General features: G+C 61.5%; 1 protein-coding gene and 1 long non-coding RNA gene across 5 annotated transcripts; one reads left to right on the top strand and one right to left on the bottom strand.

Moving 5' to 3' along the window:
* The first annotated feature begins 2,231 nt into the window (after window positions 1–2,231).
* LOC127464393 (basic proline-rich protein-like) lies at window positions 2,232–7,485 on the top strand. 4 transcript variants are annotated; one of them, XR_007901339.1, is made up of 3 exons: window positions 2,232–2,537; window positions 2,652–3,067; window positions 7,208–7,485. XR_007901339.1 is itself a non-coding variant. In XM_051774680.1 (3 exons), exons 2-3 carry the CDS (start codon window positions 2,705–2,707, stop codon window positions 3,635–3,637), a joined length of 723 nt encoding a protein of 240 aa, XP_051630640.1. In that variant the 5' UTR covers window positions 2,232–2,537; window positions 2,652–2,704; the 3' UTR covers window positions 3,638–3,639. The 4 variants fall into 4 exon arrangements, 2 of the variants coding, with proteins under 2 accessions (XP_051630640.1, XP_051630641.1); XR_007901338.1 differs by lacking the exon at window positions 7,208–7,485 and adding an exon at window positions 4,620–4,738; XM_051774680.1 differs by lacking the exon at window positions 7,208–7,485 and adding an exon at window positions 3,278–3,639.
* Window positions 5,224–9,673, bottom strand: LOC127464396 (uncharacterized). Its single transcript, XR_007901342.1, has 3 exons — window positions 9,554–9,673; window positions 9,028–9,150; window positions 5,224–5,371 (listed from the first exon to the last, which is right to left on the bottom strand). It is a non-coding gene; the product is annotated as an uncharacterized LOC127464396 (long non-coding RNA).
* Between the last annotated feature and the right edge of the window lie 166 nt (window positions 9,674–9,839).

Below are 9,839 nucleotides of genomic sequence, written 5' to 3'. Positions count from 1 at the left end.
CCCCCCGTCCCCCCCCCGTCCCCCCCCTTCCCCCCCCCCGTCCCCCCTCTTCCCCCCCCGTCCCCCCCCTTCCCCCCCCGTCCCCCCCCTACCCCCCCGTCCCCTCCGTCCCCCCCCTACCCCCCCCGTTCCCCCCCCGTCCCCCCCCCGTCCCCCCCCATTCCCCCCCCGTCCCCCCCCGTCCCCCCCCATTCCCCCCCCGTCCCCCCCCCGTTCCCCCCCCGTCCCCCCCGTTCCTGCCCTTGCCTCCCACCCCCTCTCCTCCACTACTCCCCCCTCGTCGTTCCCCCCCCCCCCGCCTTCCCCCCCCCCCCGCCTTCCCCCCCCCGGGCAGGGGGTCCCGGGATGGGAGGAATCGCAGGGCGGATCTCCCCGCTCTGACCCCTCCCACCGCAGGACCCCACTCCCTTGGAGGGGGGTCCCCCCGACCGCCCCCCGGGGCGGGCAGTCCCGAGGTGGGAGGGGCCCGAGGGGGAACTCGCCCCTCCTCCCCTCCCACCCCGGGACCCCCTCCCCCGGAGGGGGCCCCGCCCCCGACCGCCCCCCGGGGGAGGAGTCCCGTGGTGGGAGGGATCAGTGGGAGGAGTTCCCCCTCTGGCCCCTCCCACCGCGGGACCCCACTGCCCTGGAGGGGGTCCCCAGACCGCCCCCCCGGGGCGGGGAGTCCCGGGGTAGGAGGGGCCCGACAGGGGGAAAACTCCCCCCTCCTCCCCCGGGACCCCCTCTCCGGAGGGGGCCCCACCCCCGACCGCCCCCCGGGGGGGAATCCCGAGGTGGGAGGGAGCAGCGGGAGGAATTCCCCCCTCTGGCCCCTCCCACCCGGGGACCCCACTCCTCCGGAGGGGATCCCCCCGCCCCTCTCCCCGAGCCCCCCCGGCCCCCGCCCTTCCCCCCCTCCTCCGGAGGGGACCCTCATCCCCTGCCCCCCCGCCTCCCCCTCGTCCCCCCGCCCGCGGAGCCCCCCGTGTGATGTCGGGACGGGCCGGAGCCCCGGCGGTGTCGGGCGGTGCTTGGGAACTGCAGGGGGGACCCGCCGAGCGGGCCCGGCCCCGTGGGGGGGGATCCAGGGGGGCGCCGGCTCCGGCCCTCGCGGCTTTATTAAAGCGGCGCCCCCAAGCCCGCGGCTGCGGGGACACGGCCCGGGGGACAGGGGGGCGGACGGGACGGGCGGGGGGCAAGGACGGAGCGGGGGTGCGGGCAGGTCGGGCTGTGCAGCGGAGCAGCGAGGGGGGAGCAGGGGCAGGCAGGGGGGCCGGGGGCAGGGGGGGGCCGGGCTGTGCAGGAGGGCAGCGACAGCGGCCGGGGAGAGGCGGCGTGCGGGGGAGCGGGTGGAGGGTGGGGAGGAAGGGAGGGGACGGAAAAAAGGGAGAAAAGTAAAAGAAAAGTAAAAACGAAAGCGAAGCAAAAGAGCCGCGGCAGCGAGAGGCTCCCGCGGCGATGCCGCCTCACCGCGCACCGCCCGAGCAAATGGCGGCGGGGACGAGTTCCGGCGCTGAAATACCCCCGCCCCGACCCGCCCCCTGCCCGTCCCCGCCCCGCGCACCTGGACGGGCCCCGCCTCGCACACCTGTGCGGGCCCCGCTCCGCCCCGGCCCCGCCCCGGCCCCGCCCCGGCCCCGCCCCGGCCGCGCCGTTCAAAGCCGGCAGAGCCGCGCTCGTCCCGAGCTTGTGCAGGAAGCTCGTACCGGGATGCTGCGGGAGCGATCGGCGCGTCGGAGGACCGAGGCTGGCGAGGGAGCTCGGCAGGAGGAGCGGGACAAGGATCCGGACCGGGACCGCGACCGGAGGAGCGAGGTTGGCTTGGGGCTGGGATGGGGCTCGGCACCCGGACGGGGACCAGGATCGGTGCCGGGCTCATCCCAGCCCGGTCTCGCCGCCTGTGCCCCTGGCAACGCGGGCGGGAAGAGCCGCTCCGGGGCGGGCGCTGGGGCCGAGCGCGGCGGGGCCGCTCGGGCCGGGGCTCTGCCGGGGCCCGGTCGGGGGAGAACGGCGGCGCTTTCGTCGTGCAGACGCGGAGCCGGGGCTGGGACCGGCCGGGGCGCGGGGACACGCCGGGCCGACCCCGAGACCCTCGAGAAGGGGTGCCGCCCGCACCCCCAGCGGGATCGGAACTACCCCCGCTCGGGCACCCCCGAGGCCACCGCACCCGCTCCCGGGGAGAACATCGCCCGCCTCCCCCTTCCCCGCGGCCGCGGGGGTTCCCGCCCGCAGGGCCCCCCGGGAACGAGGGCTCTGGGTCCCGCTGGGGCTCCGGCCACGGGCCCGCTCCGGCCGCGGGGAGCCGGGGGTTTGCCGGGGCAGGGAAGAACTAGGGCAGCCCTTTCTCCGTTCCTCCCGTGCTCCGGGACCCCGAGCAGAGCTGCCCGTCTGTCCCCGTGTCCCTGTGTCTGTCCTCAGGCGGCCCCAGGAGCTGGCACTGACCGTGCCGCGGGTCGGGCACAGGCTGCTCCCAGCTCTGCCTGCGGAACTTGGGCAATTACCCACAGCTGTTCTTTGCCCTGCCATCCATAAGGTGCGGCTCATCTGACATCTGTCAGGTGGGACCTGAGGCTCTCCTTCCTCTCCCCTGTTTCCTCGGCAACTCGCTCCCTCCCGGGCCAAACCCTCTGGTTTTTCAAAATCCCGTTGAAACATTTCCTCTTTATTTGCAGACGGGGAAGGTCCTGCCTGGGAGGGAAACGGCTACGGGGGAGGAAACCAAGAAATGTCCAACCGGACGGTGCTGCGCGAGTCAAAAGAGGGGCAAGACCGCAGAGAAATAGAGTCAGGAAATGCGCTTTTATTCAATCTCGGCAGGAGCCCTTCGCAGCCCCGGGCCGGAGGGAGCGCGGCCGGCTGGGCTGTGCCCGGCTGGGGACGGGCACCAATTCATCACTGCCCTGCTCAGGGAAATTTTCCGGCCCTGCCCGGGATTCACCCAACGGCTGCAAAGGTGCTCGTGCGACAACCGAGCTCATTTCCAGGGATAAAAGAGCCAACCCAGTCCGGAGGGATCCCTCGCTCCGAGGCAAAGGCGTTGCTCGAGTGTCGCCGCCTGGTCCCGCCTGCGGGGGGTCGTCTCCTCCAGGTGAGCGTTTGGATCCCAAAATGCTGGGGGTGCTCAGGTCGGGGCCGCTTTTCGGGCCCGGAGTTGGACGGAGCCCTCGGCGGCTCCTGCTTCCCGCCAGGAATGTTCTCGGGGCTCCCTAGGCAGTCCCAGCTGGGCAGGGAACGCGGGCCGGGAGGACGCCGGAGCGACAGAGAGTGACCCAGTCCTGCTTGGGCTTCCTATTGCCAGGGGCTGGAGGAGCTGTGCCCCGGAGCTGTGCCCTACAGCCCCCGTGGGGTGGGCACGGGGAAAGGGCTGCCCGCGGCTCCTCAGCCGGGGGCTGCTCTGAACGGGCCCCCTGAGATGCCTCACCCTGGACACGCCCCAGCGCCAGCCCAGAAGGCCCCAAAGAATCCAGCCGGCCCTCGGCAGTGTCGGCACGGCGGGGCTGCAGAGCAGCGCGGGCAGCCGTTCCCAGGGCCCACCTCCCGGAGCTCCCCCGCGCCCCCCGCGTGTGTCCCGCCCGCCCCAAATCCCTGCCCTTCCAGCCGGAGGCCAGCAGCCAGCAGCAGCCTTAAAGCCAGGGCCATGTGCCCTCAGCGGCACTAAATCCCGAGCGAGAGCCCTTGGAGATGCCTGAAAGGAAAAGGGGGTGCTTGGAGAATGTTGGGCTTGGAGACAATTCGCAGTTTTTCGGGGACCCAACCGCAACCGCAGAACCCGTGGACAGCTGGAACAGGTGGGGCAGAGCCGAGGTGCCCTGAAGGCAGGGATGTGCATCCCTTTCCTCGGGGAAAAGAACTCCCCGGGGCCGCTCCCGAGGCTCCGAAGGGACAGCGGCTTCCCGGCCGGAGAGACGTCCTCGCCCGTGCTCAGGGGCTGCCTCGCCCCGGGCCGGGAGCGCGTCCGGCCCCCGCCTTCTCCCGGGCCAACACATCCCCTGGAGCCCGGCCCGGGGCGGAGAATCGGCCCAATTCCAGGGAACTCGCTCAAGTCCCCCCGGGACACCAGCGGGGTTGGGGAAGGAGGGTTATAAACAGCAAAGCCTGTGGAATATCAACCTGTCCTTGTCCCGATCCCGCTGAGCAAACCTGGAACCGCGGCTGCTTCCCGGCAAACCTGGCATTAAAGCAGCAGCTCTGCAGGGGAAGATCCGGGCTCCAGGAGGCACTGGGAGGCTGTTCCAGCAGGAATTCCCCATGGAATTGCGGGCTGTAGGTAGAATTCATCCAAACCTGCAAAGCTGACACCGGAACCCAAACCTGGGCCCCGCAGAGAACGATCTTTGTGCTGCCCTGTCGGCCAAAGCTGCTGCACTGAGAGATCTTGGCAGCCTGAGGGAGGGCATCCCAGCAACCTCCATCTCCCAAGGGGACAATCCAAGTCCCAAAAGACTCCTTTTGCCTTTCCACAGGGACACTGACCCTTATTTGGTCCTGCTCTCCCACGGTTCATTTTGGGGGATGAGTTTGTGCTGGTTTACATTCCCCGACTCCACCCACAGCTGGAGGTTTGGGGTTGTGGTTCTCTACTGCCAGCAGGTTCCCTAAGGAGCCAGATACTCCAACAATCCCCTCGTTTGACTTTCTAGGTGAATTGTGCACAAGCCAGTCCCCCGTTCCCTATCCAGGCTGGGAGTGCTCGTGCCCTTGGCACAGTTGGCTCTGGCTGGGCAGGAACTGAGAGCAGGACACGGGGCAGAGCGGATCAGCTGCCCAGGGAACCTCCAGGAGATGAAGCTACGGGATCCTCATTCCAATCAAGGGAACACATTCTGCCTCTGGCAGAAGCCGGGAGCCAAAGCAGATCCCACCGGGCCAGGCTGGGGGCAGCAGTTGGATCCACTCTGGGGGAAAGCCCCTGTGCCTGCCAGGAGCTCTGACTCTGTTTGTCCTGCCAGCTCTGACCAGTGTCAGGGCCACTGGGAGGGATTCAGAATCCAAAGAAACCCCAAATCCTACCGCAGGATTCAATCAAAGGAAGGAAGCCCTTATTGTCATAAAAAGCTTAAAAACCTGTTCAAAATTCTAGGACAGCAATCCTGGGATTCCCGGGAAACTTAGTAGTGCTCTTGGTTCCATTTCAATGTATCTGTAGTCCCTCAATGAGCAGCTTGGAGAACTTCCCCTGGGATTTAGAGGCTGAGCAGGGTTTGCTTTGGATTGCCTGGTACCTCTGGCCCCAGCTGGTGCAAACACAACTTGGTCCAATGTGGTTAAACACAGTTTGCTAGGCAAACAGTTGCTGTATCCCCTAGAAATTACCCCAAGTGTGTAGATAAAACCTTCATCTCTGTCCCTCCTCAGTTATCCCAGGTTTTCCTGGCTGGGAGCCACACAGAGGCTGTAAATTCAAAGGCAGAAAGAGAAGGTCTGTCAGCAAAAGGCACAAAGAAGGGGACAGGTTTCAGAAAACATTTCTGCAATCCAATGAATACCTCATTGAGTACCTCATTTATCCTTCAAAATATTCATTCTCTGCCCTGGACATTCCCTCAAGTTTTACCCCCAAAGGTTTCCCCTCCTGCCCACCCCTGACTGCCTCAGTGTCCATCAGGAGGCACATCCTCTCTGCTACAGGTGACCTCACACTGGACCCACTGCATTTTCCCGACCTCTCCACATCTCAGCAACTCATTTCTACATCAAGATGTTCATTCTCTACCCAGCAGACCCCCTCCAGGTTACTCTCAACACTTTCCCCACCTCTCCACCACCCAGGAACTCATTTTCACCTCAGAAGAGTCACTCTCTGCCCTGCAGATTCCCACAAGTTTTACCCCCCAACATTTTCCCTGGAGGTCTGCAAGGTTTACCCCAGTTTACCCCAGGAGGTGCATTCTCTCTCCTCCACATGACCTCTGATTTTACAAACACAAATTTTCCCTCCCTGCCCACCACTGACTGCCTACTGGACCTCAAAAGGCTCATTTTCTCCCCTAGGTGACATCCACACTTACCCTCACAGTTTTCCCTGCCTGCAAACTACTTATTACCTCATTTTTACCTCCAAACATTCATCCTCTGCCACAGAGATGACCTCAAAGTTTCCCCCAAAACCTCCTTACCTGTCCACTACTGATTACCCCAGTTTACCCCAGGAGGTGCATTCTCTCTGCTGCACATTACCTCAGCTTTGACAAACCAAGATTTCCCTCCCTGCCCACTACTGACTGCCTCACCTTACCCCAAAATATTCATTCTCTCTGGGACAGATTGCCCCACATTTTACTCCCAACATCTGCCTTACCTGTCCACGTCTGACCAGCTCCTTCGTACCTACAGAGGGTCATTCTGCACCCCACACACCCCTCAGGCTTATCTCAAACCTCTCCCCACCTGTCTGCCACCGAGTGCCTCATCTTTACCTCAACACATTCCTTCTCTGCCCAGCAGATCACCTGAACTATAACACCCACAATTGTCTGTGTCTGTCCCCACTCACTACCTCAGGTTACCTCAGTGTGTTCATTCCCTGCCCTGCAGAGAATGAACCTCCTTTTTAACCCCCAAACTTTCCCCTTCCAGCCCACTCCTGATTACCTCTTTTTGAACAAAAAACAGTCATTCTCTCCCCAGAGTCTTCCCTACCTGCACACTCCTGATTACCTCTTTTGGACCTCCAAATATTCATTCTCTGCCCTGCAGATTTGATCAAGTGGGACCCCCAAAATTTCCCTACCTCTCCACAGCTGATCACCTCATGTATACCTAAATATGTTCCTGCTCTACCCTACAGACCACCTCAAGTTCACTCTCAAAACTTTCCCCACCTGCTCACCACTGACTACCTCCTTTTGACCTCCAAATATTCATTCTCCACCCTGGGGAGTTTCTCAAGTTTTACCTGTCCCCTGATGACTGCCTTAGTTTATCCCAAAATGTTCGTTCTCTCTGCTCCAAAGACACTTCTGGCCTCCTTGGCAAACTGCCTCTGACACTTGGTTTTCTCCAGCAGAAATTAAGGAATTGCTCACGGCAGTTTGGAGATGAAGTTATCCCAAAGGGAAGGAAAGAACAAATATTCCTGTCAGAGCCCTGGGGATCTGCTGGGCTGAATTGGGAAGGGCACATTTTCTGCAGAGCAAATACAGGACAACCTCAAACACGAAGCCCAGACTGTCCAGTGGGGTGTGAAAGCACCACTGGGACAAACCTCCACTCTCCTGATTCTTTTCAGGGGCTGCTCCAACCCAGCTCTGAAGCTGCCAAGCCCAAACTGTCCCCAGCGCTCTGGAACAACAGGATCTTCCCAGGGATGATGCATTGGAAGCACAGCCCTCATTCTCACCCTCCACACGCTCCCAGGCTCACCCCAAATTCAGGACAAGGGGCCAAAGGCCACTCGGGCCGGGGCTCCCTCTGTCTCTGCGGGCTCAGGGACTGCAGCCACCAGGGCCCTCCAGCACGGACAGCCTGGACCCAGAGCAGATCCCTGGGCATTAGCAGCGTCCTGGGCATCCCTGGAGACAGAAACCATCAGCCTCTGGGCTAGCACTTCATTGCCAGCACACACAGCCTGCCACATTTAGGGGGGCAGCTCTCGGACCACAGAGCCAGTCTGACCCAGTTCTCCTGGGCACCAACACGGACCCCACAAACCCCCAGGAATGAGAATGTTCTGCTGCTTTGACAAACTTCAGCCCAGCTTTGCAAACCTCAGTCCCTGCAGCTCCTGCTCTCCAGGGCCCCTTCAGGGCTGGCTCCAGTTCCCTGGAGAACCTGCCCCAGCCCCACTCTGGGCCAGCCTGAGCAGAAGCCACTGGGCTGCCCAAGGAAGAACCCTCCCCTGGCTGCTGCAGCTGGAGGGAGATCCAGCTCCAATGGAATCCCGGGAACAGCCTCCCAGATGGTCTCTCCCCAGCCCTTGGCAGTGGCTCAGGATGGCAGCAGCTCCAGTGCCAGCTGGGTCCCTGCACGAGTCCTTGTCCCAGCCCTGCCACACGGACACCCACGGGAGACACCCACGGGCACACAGGCCTTGCTTGCACAATTCCTCACCCACAGCTGAGGGAAAGCCACACAATGTCAAGAAATAACCTGTGCTGAGAGCACTCATCACTCCAGTCCATCAGGACTTGGAGGCAGTTGGGTAGGCAACAGACCCAAATTCTAATCCTACCTCTAAATTTCTAACAGGCTCTCCTAGAAAGATCCTGGACAGAAACTCAGACAACAGAACCCAAACACTGCACAAGCAATAGCAGAAGGTTTGCCAGGAAGAACAGAAGTTCCTTGTTTTCCTTAACACCCTGGGACTGTAGGACCCAATCCTTACAACCAAGTCACACCAGAGATGGGATTAATACTTAAACCTCTCCCCCATGGGTCTGTCTCAGAGAACTGGGCCAGCCCTGAGCTACTCCCAGGTGCCTGCAGTGCTTTGGGGAGGGGCAGGACAACACCCCACTTCTGCCTGGAAACATTCCAGATGAGGAAAAGCCACTTCCCTTCTCTCTCTCTGACCCAGAACCAAAGCAGTCCTGCGGGACAACACGGACTATGCACGGAAGGCCCGAGTCAGTGGGGGGAAAAACCCTAAACAAACCAAACCACCCCAAATTTCAAGATAAAAACAGGCTGCTTCCTTAACAGGAGCACATCAAACTCATTGAAGCCAGAGAGGAAATTACAAACAAACAAACAAAAGACCCAAAGAGATGCTTTGCACTGATACACTCTCTGGTTGATCATTCCAAAGGAAATTCTCCACAGATCAGAAGCAAGTACCAATACTTTGTCCTCTACTGAAAATTAATGACTTGAGGGGCTGGACATGTCCAGTGAGGGTTCAGGGTCTGGTGGGTCCTTTCTGGCTGATCCTGACCGGCCCAGGCCAAACCCAACCACCCCCCTGGCTGCTCCATCCCAGACCTGGGGCAACATTCAGACAGTTTGGAAATACTGCCCTTCCCTGCTACTCCCTCCTTCCTTACACATCCAGTGCCCAGGGAGCAAATGCCAACACCAGGAGGAGAGAAAGGTGTCCCTGTGACTTACCCCACCCCACGGGCAGCACCAGGAGCCCCCAGCCCGGCCGGCGGGGCTGCAGCCTCTTGCCTTTGGCTGCTCCCAGCCCAGGGCACTTGGCAGAGCTGGGCTGGATCAGGGCTTTGGCCTGGCCTGGAAGAGAGGAGAACAAGGCAATTAAGGGCACTGGGCAAGTCAAAGGCTCCTGCCCTTCACCCTTCTGTTCAGTTGCTCACTAGAGTTTTAACCATGAAAAATCCAGGGGGAACAACAAATGAAACGTGGCCTTTTCCAGCATTTTTATTCCTACCTGTTTCAGGCACTAAAAGGAGGCTCATCTTGCATTCCTTGCCCCATTTGAACAGAACCCTTTTCATTCCAAACCCCCCTTGGGAGTCAGTCAATCCTCTGCCATTGGACTTTGGACAGAGACACCTGGGACGATGGAGCCCAGGAAATGAGGGAGAGAAACCTGACAGGGAAAGGATTCAAGGCACTCCAGAACTCAGAAATGTGTTCATGCCTTGCCAGCCCACCCCAATTCTGTGCCACCCACCTGAGCTGGGCAGGTGAGGCCAAGGCTCCCCTTCCTGCTGCCAATCACTGTCCCAGCACACGGACCCCCGTGCTGGGCAGCACTTGGAAAAACTTGGGAAAGGCAAAAGGAAAATGGCACTGCCTGTCAGAAAACATGTCTGTGAACATCCCTTCTGCACCAATTTAATCCCATCCCTCTGCTCCAATAACCCCAGGGCAGGCAGGTCTCTCCAGCCCAGGGAGAACAGGAAGGAGAACTGCAGGAACACAGGCAGGCACGGGCAGCTCTTGGCACTGATTCCCTG

The sequence above is a fragment of the Manacus candei genome, unplaced genomic scaffold, assembly GCF_025592945.1.
Source record: "Manacus candei isolate 608988 ecotype Guabito, Panama unplaced genomic scaffold, ASM2559294v1 h1tg000218l, whole genome shotgun sequence".
Lineage (NCBI taxonomy): Eukaryota > Metazoa > Chordata > Aves > Passeriformes > Pipridae > Manacus > Manacus candei.
This window is presented reverse-complemented; position numbering and strand designations above follow the sequence as displayed.